General features: G+C 35.7%; 5 protein-coding genes across 7 annotated transcripts in view; 2 read left to right on the top strand and 3 right to left on the bottom strand.

Annotated features, from left to right (window-relative positions):
• LOC103142672 (high choriolytic enzyme 2-like) overlaps nucleotides 1-1,975 on the top strand; it is a 3,547-nt gene extending 1,572 nt beyond the window's left edge. Inside the window, exons 5-8 of the mRNA XM_016674668.1 lie at nucleotides 830-1,008; nucleotides 1,203-1,284; nucleotides 1,370-1,494; nucleotides 1,568-1,975. Of these exons, the coding sequence (XP_016530154.1) occupies nucleotides 830-1,008; nucleotides 1,203-1,284; nucleotides 1,370-1,494; nucleotides 1,568-1,590 (409 nt within the window). The 3' untranslated portion in view covers nucleotides 1,591-1,975. The remainder of the gene's footprint in view (nucleotides 1-829; nucleotides 1,009-1,202; nucleotides 1,285-1,369; nucleotides 1,495-1,567) is intronic.
• Nucleotides 1,976-2,993: 1,018 nt separating this feature from the next.
• Nucleotides 2,994-8,908, bottom strand: LOC103142670 (low choriolytic enzyme-like). Its single transcript, XM_016674664.1, has 10 exons — nucleotides 8,861-8,908; nucleotides 6,597-6,631; nucleotides 6,382-6,447; nucleotides 6,042-6,072; nucleotides 5,455-5,595; nucleotides 5,222-5,342; nucleotides 4,389-4,567; nucleotides 3,636-3,717; nucleotides 3,422-3,550; nucleotides 2,994-3,331 (listed from the first exon to the last, which is right to left on the bottom strand). Coding segments are annotated over exons 3-10 (738 nt in total). The 5' UTR covers nucleotides 6,436-6,447; nucleotides 6,597-6,631; nucleotides 8,861-8,908; the 3' UTR covers nucleotides 2,994-3,330.
• Nucleotides 7,031-11,245, top strand: LOC103142669 (high choriolytic enzyme 1-like). Of its 2 annotated transcripts, none has more exons than XM_007558828.2 (10): nucleotides 7,031-7,042; nucleotides 8,137-8,277; nucleotides 8,413-8,440; nucleotides 8,527-8,577; nucleotides 8,802-8,939; nucleotides 9,048-9,168; nucleotides 9,776-9,954; nucleotides 10,044-10,125; nucleotides 10,287-10,411; nucleotides 10,498-11,245. In XM_007558828.2, the coding sequence occupies exons 2-10, from the start codon at nucleotides 8,224-8,226 to the stop codon at nucleotides 10,563-10,565; spliced, it is 846 nt and encodes a 281-aa protein (XP_007558890.1). In that variant the 5' UTR covers nucleotides 7,031-7,042; nucleotides 8,137-8,223; the 3' UTR covers nucleotides 10,566-11,245. The 2 variants fall into 2 exon arrangements, with proteins under 2 accessions (XP_007558890.1, XP_007558889.1); XM_007558827.2 differs by having other exon boundaries at nucleotides 10,495-11,245.
• Nucleotides 11,246-11,540: 295 nt separating this feature from the next.
• On the bottom strand, nucleotides 11,541-15,738 carry LOC103142668 (high choriolytic enzyme 1-like). The gene is made up of 9 exons (XM_007558826.2): nucleotides 15,484-15,738; nucleotides 15,262-15,292; nucleotides 15,144-15,185; nucleotides 14,067-14,204; nucleotides 13,834-13,960; nucleotides 13,199-13,377; nucleotides 13,019-13,100; nucleotides 12,146-12,270; nucleotides 11,541-12,045 (listed from the first exon to the last, which is right to left on the bottom strand). The coding sequence occupies exons 1-9, from the start codon at nucleotides 15,538-15,540 to the stop codon at nucleotides 12,017-12,019; spliced, it is 810 nt and encodes a 269-aa protein (XP_007558888.1). The 5' UTR covers nucleotides 15,541-15,738; the 3' UTR covers nucleotides 11,541-12,016.
• A 1,606-nt stretch (nucleotides 15,739-17,344) lies between these two features.
• LOC103142667 (high choriolytic enzyme 2-like) overlaps nucleotides 17,345-23,884 on the bottom strand; it is an 8,549-nt gene continuing 2,009 nt past the window's right edge. For both annotated transcript variants that reach the window (XM_007558825.2, XM_016674663.1), the window contains 5 exons: nucleotides 19,173-19,293; nucleotides 18,233-18,411; nucleotides 18,044-18,125; nucleotides 17,694-17,818; nucleotides 17,345-17,609 (listed from right to left, as the gene is read on the bottom strand). In XM_007558825.2, coding sequence (XP_007558887.1) covers nucleotides 17,605-17,609; nucleotides 17,694-17,818; nucleotides 18,044-18,125; nucleotides 18,233-18,411; nucleotides 19,173-19,293 — 512 coding nt within the window. In that variant the 3' untranslated portion in view covers nucleotides 17,345-17,604. The remainder of the gene's footprint in view (nucleotides 17,610-17,693; nucleotides 17,819-18,043; nucleotides 18,126-18,232; nucleotides 18,412-19,172; nucleotides 19,294-23,884) is intronic.

Raw genomic sequence — 23,884 nt, 5'->3', positions numbered from 1 at the left:
AGACCAATAAGGTCTACCTTATGGACCAATAAGGTCTACCTTATAGACCAATAAGGTCTACCTTATGGACCAATAAGGTCCCTGTGTGAATAAACATTCACACAGGGACAAACAAGAAGGTGCAAACATGCAGCAAACAGCCAAACACATAAATGATGTGAACTTCAAAACACACAAATATACATATAAAAAAGCAAAAATCACTGCAAAAAAAAAAAATAAAAAAATCCTGCAATCAAAACCAGTGGATCTGGCAAAGAATGGATTAAGTTTATATTTATTTAAGCTGATGTGATTACTGAATAACGTGTCAGAGGACTCAGATTGATTGGGAACCAAAATTGAAACATTTGTTACATTTGTTACATTTTTACATTTTCAACTGCTGGGGTTCATTTTCACACTACTGTCACACCAACCAAACCAACTGAAAAACATTTTCACCTCCTGGCCTGTGGGGGCGATGCACCAAAAAATTCTGAAGGAAATGACACAAAAAACCCCAAAGAAAACATCAGCAAAACTTCCTACTTTACAAAATGTAAACAAAAGCATCATATGTTAGCAATGTAGGATTTCTGACAAATCCTACAGGACTTCTTGACAAAAGAAAATGAGCCAATTCTCCCACTAGCGCTAGGCTAGTGCGTTTGTTTTGGTTGTATTTACCCAGAGTGCCCTGCGCTGTTGCCCGCTTCCTGCTTTTGGAGCGGTTTTCGGTCTGCTTGGAGTTCACTTTAATCCAGCAAAGACCTGGGTTTTTAGACGAACAACATTTAAACTGAAAACATGTTTATTTCCCACCAGTGACTCTGTGTTTACCTCCCAGGTGTTGGTCCTATATCGGACGTCAGGACGGAGGACAGAAAATCTCTCTGCAGAAAAACGGGTGTTTGTACGGCTCCACAGTGCAGCACGAGGTTCTTCACGCTCTGGGCTTCAACCATGAGCAGGTCCGCTCCGACAGAGACAAATACGTTTGGATTCGCTACCAAAACATTAAGAAAGGTATGTTTGAAGTCAAAAGAATCAATTTCATTATTTTGTATTTCACTTATATAGATAAAAAAAATACGATTTTAAAAATAAAGCTGCTTAGTTTCAGCAAATTTGTTGCTTAAAAATACCTATGACATCACCAATCACATAATTACGACTGTTAAGAGTTCTCAATATTTTCTGTGTTCTGATGCCATGAACAGGAAAGGAGCACAACTTTGACAAAAAGCAAACTAACAACCTGGGGACTCCATATGACTTCACATCTGTCATGGAATACGACAAGTGAGTCTTTATGAGCGTGCACGCAGTAATAAAGTATAAAATTTCCTCTGCTTTAATCATCTTCACTGTATTTGTGCTTTTAAAGCAAAGCGTTCTCCAAAAATGGGAAACCAACCATCGTTGCCAAATGCAACCCAAACCTGAAGTTTGGACACGCCAAACAAATGAGCGTCAATGACATCGCCCGTGTCAACAAGCTTTACAAATGCTGTAAGGAAAAACAAATAAACATGTCTACATGTAGATCAGAAAGTCCTTCTCATTTTTCATGTTTGTTTTTTAGACAATCAGAAGTTCATGGTTTGAAGACGCCTGCCTCAGAAGCTGCAGCTGATCAGAAGCTTCATCAAAAAACAAACTGAGCTAGTATAAAAAAATAATGCCTTCCTCTTTAATAAACAGCTGGAAATTATGGTTTGGTTTTGGAAAAGGTTTTTTGCCACAAGGTGGATCACTGATAACCATTTAGACATAAACAGCAAGCATCACCACATTTATGTTTCTGCTTTATTGTATTTGCTTTGGTATTAATTACTTTGGTATTTAAGTAATTAATAAATTACTTAAGTACTGAGGGAAATGTTACAGGAAAAAAGGAAATTCTGCTTTGTAGTGATTACTTCTGCAGTGATGTAATTAATTTGCCTAATAAAGAAGCATGTGTTAAAAAATGTTGTGAAATTATTTTCTTGAGTTATTTCTGTGAAGGGATAGACGGGGTACTTTATTTTAATATCCTGACACTCAGAAACCACTGCCATCTATTGATGTTTTATGTGACAATTTACAGAAAGATTAAATAATAAATATTTTTAAGGTTAGTTAATTTTTAAGGCAAAATGTGCTATAAAATTTGAAATGGCAATAATTTCAAGTTTATTAATCAAAAGTTTTGCTACATAAAGTAAAAAGATCTCAACTGTTTGCTTAATATAGGATGTATTTATATTTTTATCTTCTGTGTTCTTTAGTGAAAACAGAAAATTTGAAAACTCAAATAAGTTGCACTCTATCAAAGTTTTCTAGAGTTTCAAATAAGCTAATCAGGTAGTTTTGAGTTTAAAGAAGCTAACAGGAAGGAGAAGAAGAAGAAGACAGGAATATCTGGAGGTTTCACAGGCAAGTAAGATTCAGAGTCAAACACAGGTAATTCCAGGTAATTCAAGGTAATTCCAGGTAAATGAAAAGGCATCAACTAACTTTTTAATTTAACCTGAGCTATCTTGACTTGTGCAATCCAATGAAAAGATGACAAGGCAGACCTGACTCAACCAAGAGGCCAAAAATATATTGGACTTTTATGATTTTATTTTTAAAAAGTATTTTTTCACTGTTGCCAAATATTTGTTGAATAGGTTTTACTTTTGTACCTAAGTACTCTTGACATGATGTACTTCTCTTTACTTTTAAATAAGTAAATAAATATAATCAGTGTCTGAGTGTTTTGACTGTCATGCAACTATGAAATAAATATACATATATGAGAAAACAGTGCAGAATTTTGTCTTTAATTTCTCATTCTGACAGTCAATTATGCAGAATACAAACGTGTGTGGGTGTGTGTCTGTGTGTGTGTGTGTATGCGTGTGTGTGTGTGTGTGTGTGTGTGCGTATGTGTGAAAATATACGTTCTGCATATATTTTCAGAGGCTCTAATCCTCTTCTGTATTTCAAGCAAAAATCCCAACAATGACTCCACCATAACCATCTTTTCTTTGAAATATGCTTCTTTATTATGCAAATTAATTATATTCTTTGATGATCAAAGCAAAAACATAAAAGCAGGGAAATAAAAGTGGTGATTATAGTTATTATAGATGCTTGCTGTTTATTTCAGTGGTTATAAGTACCAAGGCTGACATGCAATGAAATTCTGATCCACCTGCTGACAAAAACTTCTTCCAGAACCGGACAGGACAGTGATTTCCATTTTTCATTTAAAGAAAAGGACAGAAGAATATTCTATATTTATGCTAGCTCAGCTTTTTGGTGTGAGGCCTCAGATCAGCAGCAGCAGCAGGAGGTCGACCTCTTCAGTCTGTGCAGTTCTGGGTAAAAAAACAACGAACGAAAGAAAGATAAAAACTAATAAGTAATTTGATGTAGATAAAGAGTTGTTTATCTTTGTTGTTTTTACCAGGAGCACTTATAAAGCTTGTTGACACGGGCAATGTCATTGACGCTCATTTGTTGGGCGTGTCCAAACTTCAGGTTTGGGTTGCATTTGGCAACGATGGTTGGTTTCCCATTTTTGGAGAACGCTTTGCTTTAAAAGAACAAAAACAGTAAAGATGATTAAAGCAGAGCAAACGTTATACTTTATTACTGCGTGCACGCTCATAAAGACTCACTTGGAATATTCCATGACAGATGTGAAGTCATATGGAGTCCCCAGGTTGTTAGTTTGCTTTTTGTCAAAGTTGTGCCTTTCTCCTATCCAGGGATTCAAAACAAAGAAAACATTCAGTCACAATTATTAGTTAAACTTATGGTCAACTGATTGATGTAACAGTTAAAAAAGCGAATCAAGTGTACTTTTTTCTCTTCTGTTTGTTTTATTTAGTTTCTATATTACAAATAGAACTAAAATGCTATTAATTCACACAAAACCTGTAGTAATGAACTTCTTGGGTATTTAATGTTTATATTTTTATGCTATATACTTAATATTATGAAAATACACACATACGCATTTTTCTGCTAAGCTGACTGGTTCCATTTTGCACATTTTGAGCAAAAATATAAATTTTACTTGACACAGTTGATTAAAATGTTTTGTGAACTTCATCCTCACATGTAAGGTTCCTGAAAATCTAAACCATATCAGGGATAAAATGACTCATTCATAGAAATATGTATCATTTTCAAATGAACCATTTGAATGGCTCTTCAGAGTGAAGAGATCCTGGTGATTCTGTTTCCATCACTACTTTTTTTAACAAACATTTGAAACTTTTTGTGGGAATGTAATGTTTAACAATCCTCTGGACTTGCATCATTGAATAAAGTATGTTTTAAAGATACAAATTTACTAAAACCTTTATTTTAATCTGTGTAAGTGAAGTACAGAATAATGAAATGGATTCTTTTGACTTCAAATGTACCTTTCTTAATGTTCTGGAAGAGAATCCAAACGTATTTGTCTCTGTCGGAGCGGACCTGCTCATGGTTGAAGCCCAGAGCGTGAAGAACCTCGTGCTGCACTGTGGAGCGATACAGGCAGCCGTTTTTCTGCAGAGAGACTCTCTGTTCTTTGCCCTGACGTCCAATATAGGACCAACATCTGAAATATAGGCAACATTTTAAACATATTTTAGGAAATAATTACATTCTCAGGCTGGGGCCCAATAGAAGTTTAATTATTGTTTCTGGTGTGATTATTTGTGGTTGTGCTGCTAAGCCGTTGGCTGAACTTTCACTGTGACTTCCTGTTTGTGTTTAGCTGTTTCTCTCCTCGATGAAGCCACTAAAGGAGCTGGAATAACTTTTCTAACAGAAAGTTTTCCTGGATCAGTGCATCTGTGTTCTTATGTGCACATTGCAAAAACATAAAATATTTCCAAGTATTTTTGATTGAGTTTCTTGTGCAAATATTTTAGCACACTTGAAATAAGAAAAACAAGCATTTAGCATAATGAAGGAGCTTGTTTTAAGTAAATTATCCTTTAATATTGTTGAAAAGGTTTTATTTCCTTTGGCATGTTAAACATGCTTGTTTTAAGCAGAGAAGCCACATTTAGAGGTATGGAGTGAATTAAGTTTGGGCTAAGGTTAGGGTTAGGAATAGACTAGCAAAGGTTAGGGTTAGGAAACATGTCTGGTTTAGGCATAAATACAGCTGCTAAACTGAATGGCAGTTAAAGCAAAGTCCACAGTTTGAATTGCATGGATTTGCATGCATGTGTGTGTGTGTGTGCTTGCATGTGTGTGTTCATACCCGTCGCCTGAAAAGAATCGGATGAAATCGCGATGACATGATCTCTTTGGGACAAAACGAATGCAAGTGCAGCCATGGAAGCTCTTGAGGCCATTAATGATGAACTTGCGTTGTTTCTTTGCTACAGATACGTTCAGTCAATAGAATATTTTACCAATGTCAGTTGAATGAAATCAATATTAAGGCAACATTGATTGCTTAATGTAAATAATTATCCAATCAGTTCTGCTCACAGAAGCCAGGGGCGATCACGTAGGGCACCTTAACAAAGCGTCCAGATTTGGGCCACTTGCAGCCTCTGGCGGTGCATGGGTCCGCATTCCTGGTCTCAATGTCGGGGATGGCGATGTCATCAAGCAGCTTAGGGGTTTCTACTGCAAATCAAACATAAAATCCCCCAAAATCGACATCAATATTAAAATAATTACTGCTTTAATTGTGCATCTTCTACCTAAATAAGCCCAAGCAACAACTAACTTACATTTACATAAGTTAACTTTTAGCACTGTTTTAGTGTAATTCTCCTACTGTCTTCTCTAAAGCTTAGATTATCTCCCATTAAGCATCAAGCCGTGTTCATCTGTGTTTTCTACATTTTGTGTAACACAAAAGCCGTTTTGTTCTTCCTGCAGCAAACCAAACATCCAACGTGATGTTTTTTAAATTATGAATATTCAGTTATTACATTGCACATTTGTCTTTTAGCAAAGCTGAAACATTCTCTCTCCTAATCATGTATAAAGACATGATGCCACTGAAAAAGCAGAAAAATAACATTATTTAAACATTTATATAATAATACAGATTTTATTTAACTCACCAGATTCATTGTCATCATCAAGTGGTGTGCTCTGCAAAAACACAAACAAGCGAAAATACGAAAATCAAAATGACAATAATATTTCCACTAAAAATATTTTTCCAGGCTAATTTTAGCAGTTTTTCTACTAAAAGCAGAAGTGTTCTGTTTTTCACCCTTGATTTCCCTTTCACTACATTTACAATATGTTTCTACTATGAGTTTCATTCCCAGGTTCAGATGGCAGTTTATTTTAACTTAGTCTTTCATTTTCAAGAATTACAACCTCATTAAAGGTAAAAGTTACCTCATTGCCTTCAATGAGGTAAACTTGAGTTTTACCTCATTATTTCAAACTTACCAGCAGGACATTTGTCACTGAGAACAAAAGGAGGAAGAGGACGGCTGGAATCATGATGAAGGTGACCTAAAATCAAATCACAAACAGTGATTCATCCACAAAGATGTGCCAAGTGACAAACATGCATCAAAGAATAGGAAAACATTTCAAAGAATCTGCAAAAACAGTTATCAGTTCAGTGACATTATCATGGTGTGTATAGAGAAGCGGAGAACCTTCCAGATGCTGCAGGAGTTTGATGCAGGATGCAGTTCAGGTTCGTCTCTTCTCCGTTTTTATGCAGCTCGGAGGGAGTGGCTGAACTCCACCGTTTGGGTTTTCACGGGCTTGGAAAAAAATGTGAAAAAAAAACAAACAAAAAAAAAAAACTGAGAAAGTAAAATTTTCAGAACAGGGAACTAATAATGAAAGTGAACTAATAACGTTTCACCAGAAACTAGAACCTTCAGCAGAGTTTAGACAGGTCACCGGAATCAACAAGATTTTTAGGGCTGAAATTAGTATGATCAAGTTTTTCTAAGCATAGTCATCAAAAGATGAATGAAAATAAATGCTGCAGTTTGATGTTTTTACTATTAAAAAGGATATAGTCTAAAAAACACAATCTAATAACATAAGGTGAAAAAGGTCTATAAACTTACAACATTTCCCCTCTTCCTGAGTATCTTTTGAAGCAGTTCTTTGTTTTATTTTTAGCGTACCAAATAATTTTGTTTCTTCATGAATTTCTACATGTATTTCCTTCTGTGCAGCTTCTTTAGAACTATCACCATCAAACAGGAAGCTGCAAATGAGTAAAGAACTAAAAAAATTAGTTAAACCCTCCAACACTTCAATTACTTCTTTCTATATAGACCAACAACTCATAGCTAGTGTAACTGCTGAACATATTGACTATATATTTAAATGCATTCAGCCAAGAACAATTGTCCAGCAAAACCATTTCTATAGGTTTTCTGTAGAGAGAGAATTACAGAAAATTACTGCACAAATATTCTACCAAAATGAATAAAATCTTGAAGCCAAACTGGAGGAAGTGCTATGCTTCGAGGAGAAAATTGTTCTGTAAAGAATGCACATTGATTAAAAAATAGACATTTCTATGTGTTGGACAGTCCTTATACCCCCAAGCACCTTGTGCATCACAGCAGCATCAGTAACATTCAGGTCAAGCCTCTTATGATGCTGAAATAATGTTTGGCTTGAAATGAGACAATTCATGCAGGAACTAAATCAACTTTCTGTTTGGTGGTGATGAAAACAACATGGCCGACATGTACGGTTTAGATTTTGATATTCTTGGTAGAAATGTTTCAGACGCAATGTTGCATTTTGCCATTACTGCACAAAACAAATGTTCTGAACTTTACTTATGGTAGTTATGGCCAAATGTCTTTGTTTTAGAAAAAATACTTGTATTTGTCTGACATTAAAATGTGACTTTGAGGTGTGAATGGTGCATAGAGACAAATAACCTGAAAAGTATAGAAGCCTGGACTGTAAGGACAGAAAAACTTTTTTGCTGCTGCTAGAATAGTATGAAAAATCATCGAACTTTAAAAAGTCATTCAGGGTAAAGGTGAAGTCACATATATTTCAAGACCTGAACATCCGGGCAAGATTCTTGCAACAGCACCATTGTCTTACTGAGGTTTTACATGTTGTGGGTTTTAACTCAGCCTATCAGTAATAAAGACACAGACTGATTGGCCTTATATGGTCTGTGTTTGATTTGAGTGAACGTCTTAAAAGCAGGAGAGCTGAGCATCAGTTGCACAGTTTCAGACTTCTGTCAGCCTCTCTTCCATCACTGCTGAAGTTTTGGATTTCAGAGTCACCGTCATGACACCAGCTCTGCTCTTCATCCTCATCTTCACAGTGGCAGATGTCACTTTGGTGAGTTTAGTTTTGGAAAGTTTAAATTTGAAGCAACCAGAAATATTTAGGAACTTTTAATCTGTTTTATTTTTAAAAGAAAGAGTGATCTGATAAAGTTTGCATTTGTTGAAATTGTTTCTATTTGTGTCGCAGAGTGCACCAGTTGACGATTATGAAAATGGTGAGTGGAGTAAAATCACCAGCTTTTGATGCATTGATCTTTAATTCTGTAATACTGTGTTGTTTTTTTTACTTGTTTTTATCCAGATGAGTCAGTGGGTGATTCTGAAATCGTTCCAAGACCCAAAGCTGACTTGAGTAAGACAATTTTTCAAAACAGAAAGTCAAAATAGTCACAATAAAAGGAACCTGATTGCAGATACAAACACTTGCTTAGTCAAATTTGTAAATTTGTGGTTTAGCTTTATTTAATAGTACATGTTGCAGCTAAAAAGACAGGTTTTTCTCAACAAGCAGACACAGTGCAGAGCATTAACACTTCCCCATAATGCATGTTGCATTTCCTTTTTGCTGTGTTGCAGAAACAGCTATGCTGCAGGGTGACATCGCAGTGCCGAACACTTTGAGCAGGAATGCAGATGAATGCACCGACAGAGGCTGCAAGTGGCCAAAATCAGGACGCTACGTTTACGTGCCGTACTTCATCTCTGAAACTTTCTGTAAGGATCTTTGATTTTACCTTCGACTCATGAAAACAAATATAAAATTAGCTCTCTTTGTTATCATGTAGCTTTACACAAAGTTCCATGTTTCCCACCGGTCTGTAGCTCAGGAAGAGCGTGACATCATCATCAGGGGACTGCAGGGCTTCAACCAATCCACCTGCATCCGCCTCATCCCGTGGAAGCCTGGACATCGTGATCACATCTACATCGAGTCTAAGGATGGGTAGGAACACACACACACACACACACACGCACACACACACATATGCACACGCCCACACACACAGTTATGTTTTTATGACTTGTGGGGACTTTACATTGTCTTCCATTCATTTTCGTGGGGACCCCATGAAAATGTCCCCACAAACACAGTGGTCCCCACATCCCCACATTGTAGACTAAATAGGTCCCTAGAAGTGAATAAAAACTTAGTTTACACACACACACACTTAATAGAAACTACACGACCAATACTGCATCACACATTATAAAGTAAAATGAACTCTACATTTTTTATTGTTTTAAGATTTTTCTTATCACTAATTAAAGTGATATTACTTTAAAGTTTTACTTTAATGTAAAACTTCATGTATTTAAGACATTATTTTTCTTAGAGTCGGTAGCAACTGGTTACAATTACTTGAGTAACTATTTTAAAAATATACTTTTAGAAGGACTTTTACAACGCTGAACTTTTTACTTTTACTTGTGTGAATGTGAATGAATGAAGGTGATGTATCGCCTTCTCAGTTTTTCTTACTATTGCAGGCCATGTTCTGACAGTACAAAACTTTGTGCAACTGTAAATATTTAGTTTTTTTACGTTTTAGGTGCTGGTCCTACGTGGGCCGTCAGAATGGGGGACAGTACTTGTCCCTGCAGAAACCAGGCTGCGTTTACAATGAAGTTGTGCAGCATGAAATTCTTCATGCTCTTGGCTTCAACCATGAGCAGGTCCGGTCCGACCGAGACAACTACGTCAGGATCCTCTTTGACAACATTGAACCCAGTTAGTTCACACACACAAAATAAATTGACTCACATGTCTGTGTAAAAATGATGCATAAAGGTTTAACTCTGCTCTGAATTCTGATGTAGATTATAAATTTGCTTTCGAAAAGAAGCAGACAAACAACTTGGGGACTCCTTATGACTTCACCTCTGTCATGGAGTACAGGAAGTGAGTTTTTATGACAATGCACGTATTGCTTTATGTGAATATAAATTAACTTCTTTTCTCCTGCTGTGTGTAGTTGTTTTTCATCTAATTAGAGAAAAGTGCATAAATGTGAAACAGTAAACTAGATAATTGCCAGTAATGACCGAATGCCTTATTTTCAGTGATGCCTTTTCCAAAAATGGAAAACCAACCATTGTTGCCAGGTGCAATCCAAACCTTAAATTTGGAAATTCAAAGAAAATGAGTGCCAATGACATCATCCGCATCAACAAACTTTATGAATGCAGTGAGTAAAACACAATGCATAAATGAATCATGCTGTTGACATTCAAATATGCTAATGTCACTTGGTTCTGATTCTTCCCTCAGCAGGACTTCCTGGGTTGAAGAGGTTGGCCTCCAGGCCTAAACATCCTAAAAATGAACAACTTCCCTTCTAGACATAAATGACATGCAATCAGAGAAATACATCACATTTACCCTGGTTATTAATATATAACTGACTCATGAAAGTAGAAGTTATGTATTAGACATTGTTTCTTTGGTCCACCTCATGCAGGAAGCAGGTCAGGTTTGTTGGGTCACTTTTGCAGCGTAAATTATCTGAAATGCTCAAGCCAGAATCTCTATAATCCTCTCATTTTCCTTTTTATGTTTCATATCTGATTCAGAAAATCTGACTCACAGTTATTTTTAATTTGTGGGATAAATAATAATAAATATATTAATATATATATTAATAATAAATAATTAAGCCTCTCTGTTTATAATTTAATACAGTATTTAGGAAAAACAGCTCAGTTAACAGAGATATACATTTGGCTTTAAAACACGGCTTCTCTTTTGAAAATGGAATATTTAATGGCTTTCTATATAATTAATTTTAAATATGCCAAATGTTTTATGTCACAAAAAAGAAAATGTACTGAAAGAAAAAAGTTCACTTAATTTCTATGTTAAAAATATGAGCAAGTAAACAGTTAAATTTAACCAAATGTGTTAGATGATGAGAGAAAACTAGGTATCGTTTTAATGGCTTTTAATGCATTTTACACTTTCACATTTCCTTTCTATCATTTATTCTGTACAAATTACAATTAAAGCCAAAGCATATGCATCATTTCTGTGGTTTTGACTGTTTATTTAAAGCATTGTACTGGCTAGACTTTAACCTACTGTCAGTTCCAACGGTGCTCTTGCATCATCTTAAGAAATGCATTGAGTTTTTAAACATGCTCATTCTTTGGAGGAAGGTCAAGTTATGTTTTACCACTGATGTCATTTTTTGTTCTACATTATTATAAAAGTATCACTTTAATATTGACTCCTTATAGATGTTTATAGAGTCACTTCAAATCAAAAACAAATCAAATTTTATTTGTATAGCACATTTCAGCAGTAATGCAGTGCTTTACATCATTAAACACAAAAACACAAAGTTATGTAACATTGAATAAAGAATCAAAAACATTAAATTTCCCGCCAAGTCGAAGTCCTTCAAATTGGCAGGAAAAAAAAGAAAAAAACAATCATCACACTTTAAACAATCATATATTTTAAAAAAGCACTTAAAGAGCTTTAGAGTTGTGATGCAAAATTTAATTATTCCGTTGTACAAGATAACAAAGATATACAATTCAAAACAGTTTTTATTCATTCATTTGGCAGTTATTTATTAAACCTTTCCTGTTGAACTACAGTATGCTATGCCATCTTTGTCCAGCAGGGGGAGCTCACATATAAATCTCTATTGAATCAACTATTATTTAAAAATCTGCCATAGTTTTTCTTTATAAAAATGTGATTGTTAAAATACAGACTTTTAAATATATTTTATTCTTAAACTTGGCAGAAGCGTAGCTCCATATCTGGTGCGTTGAGACGCTGTGTTTCAGTAGCGATACTGCCGTCGAGAGGTATCTGGGTTAAATGGGAAAAAAAAGATGCTCATAAAGAAACAAGAACAACAAATAAGGAGAATACACACAGGTTTTCTTTTCTTTTTTTTTTTTTTACTTACTGCATTCGTAAAGCCTGTTGACACGAGTGATGTCATTGGCGCTCATTTGACGGGCGTTTCCAAACTGCTGGTTAGGATTTGACTTTGCTTCGATGGTTGGCTGTCCGTTACTGGTGAAGTCGTATCTTACAGAAAACACAAGCAGATGCAAAGTAATACCACGAAAAAAGAGTTTTACAAAAACAAAAAACAAACTGACGATGATTCAACAAAATGATCACTAAAATAAATACAAGCACAAGAAAAACTGTCTGAAACAGGGAGATAACGTAACATAAAAAAGAAATAAAACTGTTTGAGTTAAAAGTCAATGTAAAAAGGACTGTTTTTAAATGGGATTTTAAAGATAAACTCAGCCTCAAACGAAATTGTGGAATCTGGGATTTGCAAGTTAACAGTTTTAAAAGCATAATATATTCAAATATTGTCAAATACAGAGATGAAGACATGAATGGGTTTTTAGTTTCCTTTAATGCAAATAAGATTTAGTCCTTTTAGCAAGCAAACAAAACAAAAACACGATAGTTGTACTAATTTGTTTTTCCACTTTAATCAAAAAATGTAAAACAGCTGAAGAGTTGAATCATCTTGGGGTTTTGGTAACGAGTGATGATGAGATGGAGTGGAAAATGGACAGACTGATTTGGCATTTTGTGTTGCTGTCCCAAAAATGCAAACTTTTCAATTTACCGATTTTAGTTGTGACTCTTCAAATTCTGTATATGCATGATAAACCTGAGAACCCTCTCAAGAGAAACCTAATCTAACTCAAAAGAAGAAATCTTAAAAGTTGAAATATCTTCGTACATGAAGGTATTTGTTTTTAAAGCGTTTTTAGCAGACAGGGATGTATTTTAAATCAGCAATACTCACTTGCCGTAATGCATGACCGATGTAAAGTCGTAGGGAGTTACTAAGTTGTTCGTCTGTACTTTTTTGAAATTGCCCCTCTGTCCTGTTCATGAATCAGGATACAATTTTAAAAGATGTCAGAATTTAAAAGTATTTTTACTCTACATTTTTTAATGAACTGTTAAAACTTTAGCTGCTAACTTTGCTGGATGTTGTTGAAGAGAATCCGGACGTATCTGTCTCTGTCGGAGCGGACCTGCTCATGGTGGAAACCCAGAGCGTGAAGAATCTCGTGCTGCACAGTCGAGTGGTGCACACATCCTCTTCTCTCCAGCGAGATGTACTGTTGCCCTCTCTGACGGCCGATGTAGGACCAACACCTGCACAAAGACACTGCTACTTTTAAATACCATTATATTTAGACAGACAGAGAGAGGTTTCAACATTGCAAGCTGAGAGCAACAAAAACAATAAATATTGAAAATGCAAAGTTCTCAGTTTTGTATATTAAGTAAGACATAAATAAATTCACGTGAGCTTGTTCATGTTAAAATCATGCTGCAACATCATCCTCCAACTACTTCCTGTTGTCTTCTTCTTTGTAGTTTGCTCCAGTAGTAACATCCACTTGTTGATAACGTGTCTCATGTGATGTGATAAAAGTGTTTCCAGTGTTTGCGAAATACAAAATTGCTGCGTTTACATTAAGCAAATTTATTTTCGTAATTTCAATTTGTACCATTTTATGGTTAATGGAAATGCAGTTGGAGCAGAAACAAAGGATGGAGCCGCCTCCACCTGTAGCGGCAGAGTTTAAATGAACATTTGTTTCCTACCCTCCGTTACGTTGAGAAAAGAAATGGATGTAATCTCGTTGGTCAGAACGTTTTGGGACAAATCGAATGCATGTGGTCTGGTGGAAGCTCTGCATGCCTCTGAGGATGATGTTCTTCTCCTGCTGGGCTGCAGATAACAGAAAAGTTACATCCATTAAAACTTTGGTTCTATAAATAACTTAATAACAGATTTGATCACATTTTGTTTGTAAATTAAAGCTAAAACTGCTTACAAAACTCAGAGGAGATTTGGTAAGGCACGTTGACGTAACGGCCAGATTTGGGCCACTTGCAGCCTCTGGCTGTACACGGGTCTGCATTCTTGAAAAAGGTGTTTGTTACGGCAACGTCTCCATGGAGAACGAGATTTTCTGCAACAAAAAATAGAAAGAATAGATTAATATCAATTTTAGTACAATTGAAAATTTGAAGTAAAAAGTAAAAATAAACACTGGAATAAAATTAATCTGTAAAATGATCAGCGAAGACAAAGAAACAAATCCAGCAAGATCAGCTGTGGTTGTTCAACTATGTTCACTGTGAAAGCAGTTGATTTGTTTCCATTAAATAAGAAATAAGATGGTAAAAAAAAAACTTTCATGATTCCTGTGTTTTGGTTTTGTTTTGCGGCTTTTGTTATGATTTATTTATGGTTCATAGTTTTTGCATTGTTTGTTCTTTCAGGTCTGTTTTTATAAGTTGTTCTGGTTTTCCTCTTCCTGAATAGTTTTTGCTGTTAGTTTATTCTAATTTAAGTTTTTTCATTTTCTGTCAGTTTTTCTTTTAATTCCTGCTCATCAGGTTTTTTCCTTTAACTGTGATTATTGGTTTTACCTTTTGGATTATTCCGAACAAGTGCGTCAGTCAGTAGCTGCATGTCCATTGGCAGCATAATTGAGCCATTTGATCATTTGAAAATAAATTTGTTTCATGTACAGTAACTTTGAAAACTTAAAAAAAAAATTAATTGATATTTCAGAGCTACCAGTGCAATGACACTAAACAGACAATGGAGCCAAACTGAACATATAATTTAATTTAGTAAATTAAACATCATTATAAGAATTTTTAATATTTGTATCTAATATGAAGTGTTTTGTTTGCCATGAAGTCTAAAAGCAGAAATGGGACATTTGCACTCGTCATCCTAAACAAAATTACTTAAGTGTTTTTAAGTGACAGTTCAGAAGCAAATTTCTCTAATTAAAATTTATTTATCAGAGATGGAAGTTTTATTTGCTTTCTCTCCACTCACTCTTTAAATGTTTAATTTGCGTACTTTGAAGTTTTATTTATAATCTGTGCCTTACCTAAGTCAACTTTGGGCCTTGGGTCGTCGTCTGTGAACTCATCTGAAGGAGAAATCAGAAGATTTTTAGGTTTGAAATATTTGCGTTTTATATGTGTAAAGCTTCGTTTTCAACTCACCGGTTTGATTTTTCATTTCAGCAGGTGCACTCTGCAACATAAACACAAATTTACACATTAACAGCCAGTTAATAAACTTTTGGTTGACTAATCTGCTTTAATGTTTTCTTTAATAAAAAACATATTTTTTAAAGAAGGTATGTTTGTCAATAATTGCTTTTTTTTTTGCTTCAAATTGGTTTCTGTCAGCTGAGGAAATTAAACCAGAAATCCCAAATTTACCAGACAGACATCCATCACTGAGATGAAGAAGAAGAAGAAAATAAAAGCTGGAGTCATGATGATGATCCTCACAAGTTTTATGTTGAAGTAAAGAAACAAAGAGCTGCTTGTCTGAAGAACCAGGAGTCAGAAATTAGCTGATCTTCATCTCCTCTCAGTTTATAAACTCATCTGAAAATGTCTTAAGGTCCTTTTAAGGCCAATCATAAATCCAAAACGTTGTCTGATAGGAAGAGTAAAAATAGGAAGTAAACTAGTAATGCTGTTACTGACACATGCAGGAGATGATGGCAGCATAAGTGACTCACAGTGATTCATCTAATGCAGTCACATGTTTCCTAACCTTACAGTATCGTCTTTGCACGGTTTGTAAATACACTCCTACTCACACGCTAACCTGATTCTTGGGGGATTTTTTTACTTGCTGTCTCATTTCCTTGCATGGCTAAAACTGTCTGATTCTCTCTTTTTTTAGACAAACTAGACAGTTCCAGAGAAAATGAAACACATGAAGCACATGATTATTTGTTTTGGTCATATAAGCCTAAAGCAACATTTCCACCCCCACCTAATGCCTTCCTGTCAGCTTTGACGACAATGAGGTTGAAAATTCAGCAAAGCCAAAAATTAGCAGGGGGGAAGAAGACTTCACTTTTCTGGACAGAGGTCTCCAGGGTTGTTCCTGAAATATGCTGCAGTAATCCCTCCAGTTTCAGGGCAACAGCCCCACCAGCACTGACACAGTCAGACACGCCATGCTTTTCTCTCTGAGTTCTTGGTATTTCCCAAGCTTCTTGATGTTGCTCTTTCTTAATGTTAGCCATCGCTTTGTTTTCTACAACATAATAAGGCCATTTCAGTTAGAATGACCTCCTTTTCTAGAAGATAAAGGAGTGCATTTCTGCCACAAAACTCAGAAATTTTGAGACATTTAGACATTTTCTAGAAAAAAACTAGGACTAGTTTGAAAAGTCAAAAATGTGCTAGAAAAAAATAATTTTCAGAATAATCTCAGAAATTTTCCACAAGAATTGGAAATTTTTGAAAAGTCAAAATTTCAGAAGAAACAAAAAAAATGTTTTAGATTAATCTAAAGACATTCGTACAGAACGTGAAAATTTCAGTTTGAAAAGTTGAAAATTTGCTAGAAGAAACTTTGTGAATACTCTGAGAAATCTTTAAAAAGCACTTGGAAATTTCTGAGTTTGGTGGAAATTTCGTTCTTTTTTTCTATCTGCGATGCTCCTGATATGCCGTACTCTTCTGTCGATCACCGCCGCCTGCAGTTTGTTTGGGCATCATGTGTTTATTGGTCAGAACCAGAAAGTCCCTCAGGATCTTGATGTGGTTTCCTAGTTTGACTGAGAGAGTCTGAAGTATTGACACTGATTTCCTGATCAATATTTTAATCGTTTGGTTCTGGTGTTCCATGTGAACTTTGCTGTTATGTGTTTTACTGGACCTGGTCCATTTTTGCACCTGGTTTTTAGCAGAAGCTAATGCTAATGTGTTAAATTCAATTGACATACTCTGTAATGCCCTTATTTACTGACTTTGTATTTACATCTTGTTCTCCATTTTCTGTGTTTTGATGTTATTCTTGTATTTTTTGTTTGAAAAGGTTTTTGGGGATGAAAAATGCTGCATAAACAGTCTCCACCCACTTCAGAATAAGGCTGTGAATATAAACGGCTACTTTGTTAATTCTTAGCTGTAAATAATCGAAACTTCAACACAAATGCTGAACTTTATTCAACTGACACCTTAAAAAACAACCAGAAAAATTTATTAATTTTATCCATGTTTAGAAGCCTTTAATTCTGCAATGAAGATAATACGCTGATCAATAAAAACACATACATTTATAATCAAAACCATGATTTTATTCCAGCCTCTCTGCAAAGTAAAAAGCAAAAAGCAAATTCAAATCAAAGCTTTTAATAAATCTGGGTTAGAAAACTCCCATTTACATGAGATGCAATGTAACCTTTGGCCAGCAGGTGGCTCCAGATGATCTTTTTAAAAAGTGGCCAGATTTTTGCAGTTTAACTTTTTATGAGCTGATTATATTCTTGCAGCAGATCAATTCTTGACTATTGGCTGTTGTTTCTTCAGGAGATTTTATTCTGAGAGAGAAAGTAGAGACATTTAGAGACAACTAAAACAGTTTCAGAGATTTTTAAGACTTTTAAACTATTTTTAGTACTCACTGCATCTGTAAAGCGTGTTGACGCGGGCGATGTCGTAGGTACTCATCTTAGTGGCTCCCCCCCAGTTAAAGTTAGGATTGGACTTGGCAATGATGGTAGGCAACCCATTTTTGGAGAAAGCATATCTTAAAGAAGATACAAATATTTAATTAAAATTAAGTATGAGTGGTTCTCGAAGATGATTATGCTGTTTCTTTCAGTATGGCTCTCCAGATAGGCCTTCCTCTTCCAAAAGTTTAAAAAGTTGTCCAATCAGAAAAAAACTAAAAAACTGTGCCAGGCTAAATCTCCAAGCTTTTGTATGAGTTTGAATGAATCACATCATGGGAGAGAAGTTTCCTGCAACTCACTTTCCATAATGCATGACAGAGGTGAAGTCGTAGGGAGTTCCCAAGTTGTTGGTCACTTCTTTTTTGAAATTGTTCTCTGCTCCTGTTCAGCAGTCAAGAAAAGACAAAGTATTTATCAGTTATTTTCAAACATTTAACCATAAATATTTTCTATCTGGAAACTGTAAAAACACAAACTGGAGTGTGGACCTGGGTTAATGTTTTGGGGATAAATCCAAACGTAACGGTCTCTGTCAGAGCGGACCTGCTCATGGTGGAAACCCAGAGCGTGAAGAACCTCATGCTGAACTGTACCATGCTCCAAACAGCCATCTTTATCCAGGGAGATGAACTGTCCTCCCCTCTGACGTCCTACGAAGGACCAACACCTGACATGTTCAACATGGAGAACAAAACAAAAAACCCCACATTGTTAATGGTGATGCATTTGTTTTACTCCATTTACTTTAGAGAATTATTCTAAATGTTTTCCTGCATTTTGAACCTCAGACCTCCCTAACACATAATATTTCTGATATTCTTCTTTTTATGCTGGTTACGTCAGGGAAACCGCATTGTCTAAATTTAGACACATTCTTATTTTACACACAAAAAAGTGAGAAAAACAGTAACATGCATAACAAGGCGTGGCTATAAGTGTGTTCAGAACTGTCTTAGATGCATAAAGATCATGTGATTCTTAGGCTCAATCTGCCGTTTCTAAGCCAGAATGTATGTATAGATTGTTTAGAGGTTTGGTTGATTAATCCTTAAGGCAGTGTTTCTCAATTCCGGTCCTCACGCCCCCCTGCCCTGCATGTTTTAGGTGTTTCCCTTCTGCCGCACACCTGGATTTGGTGATTAACAGGCTTCTGCAGTACTTGATGGCCATGCAATCATTTGAATCAGCTGTTCTGGAGTAGAGGCACATCTAAAACATGCAGAGCAGGGGGTCGCTGAGGACCAGGCTGAGAAACACTGCCTTAAGGAATAGTCATTATGGTTAGTGTTAGAGAAAATGACTGGGCATAAATGCAGTTACTAAAATGAGTAGAAGTCAACACAAAGTCATCGGTTCCCATATAAGTACCAGGATTGTATGCCTGTGTGTGTGTGTGTGTGTGTGTGTGTGAGAACAGTGTGTTCCTACCCCTCCTCTGATTTGAAGTAGATAAAGTCCCGATCGTTGCTGCTGTACGGGACGAAGCGAATGCAGGTGGTCAGCTCAAATATCTCAAGTCCTCCAAGAATGACGTTACGTTCTTCTTGAGCTGCAGAAAATTTTACATTTATTTAAATTATTTCATTTCATTCTCGACTGATAAGAAACTAATAAATGGCAATAGGCCGGTAACTTGTATCCAAGTATACCAAGGTTTAAAAAAATGCATTTTAAAAGCAGATAAAATGTTTCCACATCCAGTTTCGAGGATTCAAAGAATCTTTGAGGAGAAATCAGAGAAACTGGCAGTGATTAAATTATCTTCTGCAAGTCATGAGTGGTTAAACCGCCAGCAGAAAGCCAATACACACGATAACATGAGTTTCTTACTCTTGTAATTTTATGAAGAACAGAAAAGGTGCAACAGATTATTAATGCCATGCTGAGGCAATAAAAAATACATAAAATTATGACAATGAACTCATCATATCACAAGAATTTTATGAGTTTACAACAAGCATAAAGTCAGAATCGTACAATTTTATTCTCACAATTCTCATTTCAGTTTGACTTTATTCTCGTAATTTCATGATTTTGTTTGTAATTTTATTTATTTTATTTTTTCTAAGTATGGCCCTAGCACTCCATTGTAGTGCTAGGGCACAACATGCTGAACAAAAAAAAAATATTTAAAAAGTACTTAATGTACAGTTGTAGCTTTTCCACTTTGAATCTATGAATTAGATCATGCATCCTTTCTTTCTTAAATTTTTGTATTCATTCTGNAGTATGATGCAGTTTAGAGGGCAGATCTGCCCCCGTCCTCCTCACCTTGGGCCTGGTGTCTGAACAACAAGGAGGCAGAGGAACTGAGAATCCTCATTCATTTCCCAAAATTATTATATTTAGCTAAATATTATTGTTGAGGGGCACAAGCAGGCCTCCAGACACAGAAAAAATTAATAAATGAACAATTAAAAAAATAAAACAATTCAAAAGGGCACTGGGGGCATCAAGGATAAAGGGGCAAGGGGCTGAAGGCCCATCTGCCCCTCTTTGCACGTGCAACTTGCAACATAAAGTTACACCCTGACATCAAACCTTACAATATCCATGGAGATATTAAAAGAAAATGCTGCCAAAGCAGCACATGAAGATGTGCATGCATTTGATTGGACTAAAGAAAAGAAAATGTTTTCTTATGTTCTGTGTAAAACTATTGACAGCTCATACACATGTTCAGTTTCATGCAGAATTATGAAAAATGAAAGATAAAGTAAGATAAAGCAACTCATGGTTTCTGTTATCGCATGAGGTCGGTGTGAGATAAATTTAATAATTTCCTGTTTATACTGATGTGAAACAATTAGTGTGAAAACCTTTTGATAGAACAATTTTTGTTGAGAGATTTAAACAGTTTCGTTTTATTGTTTCTGCCAGTCGTTCAGAGAGCCATGCATGCAAGATACTGACTACTTCTGAGCTCTGCTCACAACCCCAGTTCTAGATTTCTGGTTGAACTTTAAGCCTCAGTGCTTGAACAGACCAGATAAGATCAGGAGAAACATTGAAATGACTTAAGAGCTTAAGAGAAACATAAAAACCACAAACACTCAGCTATCTGTCACCATTCTGTTTTAAAACTGCTTAGTTGCAAACAGCTTTTTTAAAAACACACTTAAATATTCCTGATCATCAAGTAAAATGTTCCTATCAGAAAGAAAATGAGCTGAATAAATAATTTTTCAAATGATTATTTAATCTATGAAGGGCCATAAACTGAACCAGTCTAGCTCTGTATGAAAATGTAGTTGCCCTTTAGCTGCTGAGGGTTGTGGCTCCCACAAGATGCAGAGAAACTCATCCATGAGTTTATCTTTAGTCACGTCGATTACCGCAGCAGCGTCTTCACAGGTCTGACTAAAAATCAATCCTCCACTGCAGCTGGTCCAGATGCTGCTGCTGGAGTTCTGACTAAAACCAGGAGGTTAGAGCACATCACCTAAAGTCCTTCCACTGAATCCCTGCAGCTCAGAGACTTTAAAATACTGATGTTAGTTTATGAATCACTGAACAGCTTAGCAACACAATACATTGTTTGTTGGTTTTTGTTCTGCCCAAGGCTGGAAGTTGGAAATGGATCTTAATAATTTAGTTTTCAAACTTCTTCAGCATTGATTTATCTGTATTTTATTTTGAAGGTGAATTGAAGTCGCAGTGCATTGTGGGTAGCAGAGGCAGTTGCAGTTAGTAATACGTGTTTAGGGAGAGAAAGCAAAACTTCGCCTCGAGTGTCTTCAATCATTGAAAACAATGGCTGTAAGTTCAATCTGTGTTCTGTTTGGCGTTATATGTTTTATTAGAGTTTATTTAGAGATAGTTTTCCAAATGTGTTTATTCCAGTAATTAGCCATGTCCTGTTAAGAGAGGAAAAATTCTTGAACTTTAAAAACCTTTTGACTCGTTAAATCCTCTCTTATGCCCGGGTTCAGAAAAATGCTGTGCGCAACGACTGAGATCACACAGAGATAACAGCGTCACAATAATCAGCATTTATTCAAGACAGATGCATAGTATCACCAGACAAACACATCACATAACATCAGAAACCTCAGAGCACAAACACATGAATTTACCTGAGAGAGAAAAAGACAAAAGCTGGAAACGACAAACAAAAAGCAAAAACGTCTTTGGAGAATTTACAAGAGCAAAATCTAATGTGTTACTTCTGTGTAGAAAGTTTTATCTTCTTTTCTTTAATTTATTCAAATAAGGCGTATCTTTGCTCATCCAACCAGGAGCTATCTTTGACCCTCTATCTGAAGCCAGAAACTCCTGCTGTGTTTACGGCCTTTCACAGATGAGTGTGAGAATCTACTACTTCTCCTGTATTGTTTTCCCACACAGACAAAAGGCAGTTCAAACGATCCTAGCAAACCATCTGCTGCAACTACAGGTAACATAAAGGTCAATAGACCAGAATACATTACTAATTTTAAAACCACAATTAGGCCATTTGAATCAAGACATGTTAAGTTTTAAAACTAGCTTTTTTCAAATTAATTTTCTCAACAGTCCCAATAGTCTTTTGCATAATAATAATCGGTAACGTGACTGTTTCTTAACAAAAGCGAAGATTAATTCTATTCTGACACTAGAAGTTTATTCTGTGCATTTAGGGCTGATGCATTGTAGAGAATAAAATCATTAACTTCTGGTTCATTATTTTCTCTTGTGCTCCCGGATTCAATGATTCCATGCGTGGAAACAAAAGCCACACAGAGATGACAGTCAACGCTCCACGCCATACATTTTCAGAGTTTATTCTAACATTTAAAAGTATAAAATCACATTGACAACACAGACAATTCAAACACACTAAAACAGACATTTACCTGAGACAAATAGAAAAGAAGAAGAAAGAAAGAACGAAAAGCAAAGACGTCTTTGGAGAGTTGTAAAAGCAAATCTAGTTTGTTCCTCACGTGTACAAATTTTATAGTAAAGGCTATTCTTCCCTTTAATTTATTCAAATAAGGCGTATCTTTGCTCATCCAACCAGGAGCTGTCTCTGACCTCTTAAAAGTTAGAAACTCCCTACAATTTGTTTCCAACATCAAACACCAGTTGTCACCTTTATCTAAACAAAGTGGAAGCAGAGACTCCTTCACTGGCCTGAACTGCTGTTTTATGGCTTTTCACAGATCAGTGTGAAAGCTGGAACTTCTCCTGATTGTTTCCCACACAAACAAAGGGCAGTTCCAAAAGATTTTAGCAAACAATCTGCTATAACTACAGGTAACATAAAGGTCAATAGGGCAGAATAAGTTATTAATCCGAAAACTATAATTAGGCTACTTCAATCAAAACATAAGTTTTAAAACTACCATATTTTAAATGTATTTTCTTAACAGCTTATTGTATTTTTCTTTCTGTTTATAGTTTCACTCAACCTTTCATTGAGTTTTCCACACCACTGCACAAAATTGTAAGCTGTCAAGAAGACGTAATAAAGGAGCAAAACGCTCGTCTTCCTGGCTCATGAAAATTGAGTTTGGCTTGATATTAATCTACGTTAACACTGTATCTAACACGTACTGATAACAGCATAGTTTTTATTTTCCTTTTTCCAACAAGGCACTTTTCAGTTGCCTTGTTGCTGAAAATGTGCTTCACAAATAAAACTGTGTTGCCTTGTCTTCCCACTACAACCAGTTGGCCATCACATGTCTACCAGTCTGGACCAGAAAGCCCCACAGGACCTTTAATCCTCGATTTTTGGGTTTCCCAGTTTGACAGTGAGACTTCAAGTCAATCAGGTGTTCAGGTGTTGGCAGCTTCATGTTGCTGGACTTTGGGTTTAACTTTGATACCTTTTTCTGAGTTCCTTCATTTTAATGTAACAAAACAGCAAAAACTCATAAGAACATGAATTTCAATGAGAATCATCCATTTTATCCATGCAATGAAGCCTTTTATTCAGTAATGTATTAGCAAAAAAAATTTTTCACGCTTTTGAAATGAATACAGCTTTAATCAAAATGATAATTTTATTCTTTTACATAGAGGTTATATGTAAAATTAAAAGCAATAAGCAAACTCAAATCAAAGTTGCATGAAGTTGACCGAGGAACCTCCCATCAACAAGAGATGCAATGCAACCTTTGACCAGCAGGTGGCTCCAGATGATCTTTTTAGGT

The sequence above is a fragment of the Poecilia formosa genome, unplaced genomic scaffold (genome assembly GCF_000485575.1).
Source record: "Poecilia formosa unplaced genomic scaffold, Poecilia_formosa-5.1.2 Scaffold99, whole genome shotgun sequence".
Classification (NCBI taxonomy): Eukaryota; Metazoa; Chordata; class Actinopteri; order Cyprinodontiformes; family Poeciliidae; genus Poecilia; species Poecilia formosa.
The sequence above is the reverse complement of the archived record's forward strand: the minus strand, read 5'-3'. Positions and strand labels throughout refer to the sequence as shown.

What these genes read in the sequence shown, in the direction of transcription:
- LOC103142670 (XM_016674664.1), bottom strand. Translation starts at nt 6,435, where the DNA reads ATGATTCCAGCCGTCCTCTTCCTCCTTTTGTTCTCAGTGACAAATGTC. An exon ending in CGATTCTTTTCAGGCGACGG is followed by an intron (nt 4,568 to 5,221) that starts GTATGAACACAC and finishes CCTATATTTCAG; the next exon opens with ATGTTGGTCCTATATTGGAC. An exon ending in CTTCCAGAACATTAAGAAAG is followed by an intron (nt 3,718 to 4,388) that starts GTACATTTGAAG and finishes ATCCCTGGATAG; the next exon opens with GAGAAAGGCACAACTTTGAC.
- LOC103142669 (XM_007558827.2), top strand. Translation starts at nt 8,224, where the DNA reads ATGACACCAGCTCTGCTCTTCATCCTCATCTTCACAGTGGCAGATGTC. An exon ending in CTTCATCTCTGAAACTTTCT is followed by an intron (nt 8,940 to 9,047) that starts GTAAGGATCTTT and finishes ACCGGTCTGTAG; the next exon opens with CTCAGGAAGAGCGTGACATC. An exon ending in TCTGTCATGGAGTACAGGAA is followed by an intron (nt 10,126 to 10,286) that starts GTGAGTTTTTAT and finishes CCTTATTTTCAG; the next exon opens with TGATGCCTTTTCCAAAAATG.
- LOC103142668 (XM_007558826.2), bottom strand. Translation starts at nt 15,540, where the DNA reads ATGACTCCAGCTTTTATTTTCTTCTTCTTCTTCATCTCAGTGATGGAT. An exon ending in TGAAATGAAAAATCAAACCG is followed by an intron (nt 15,186 to 15,261) that starts GTGAGTTGAAAA and finishes TTTCTCCTTCAG; the next exon opens with ATGAGTTCACAGACGACGAC. An exon ending in CAACAGGCTTTACGAATGCA is followed by an intron (nt 12,046 to 12,145) that starts GTAAGTAAAAAA and finishes CATTTAACCCAG; the next exon opens with ATACCTCTCGACGGCAGTAT.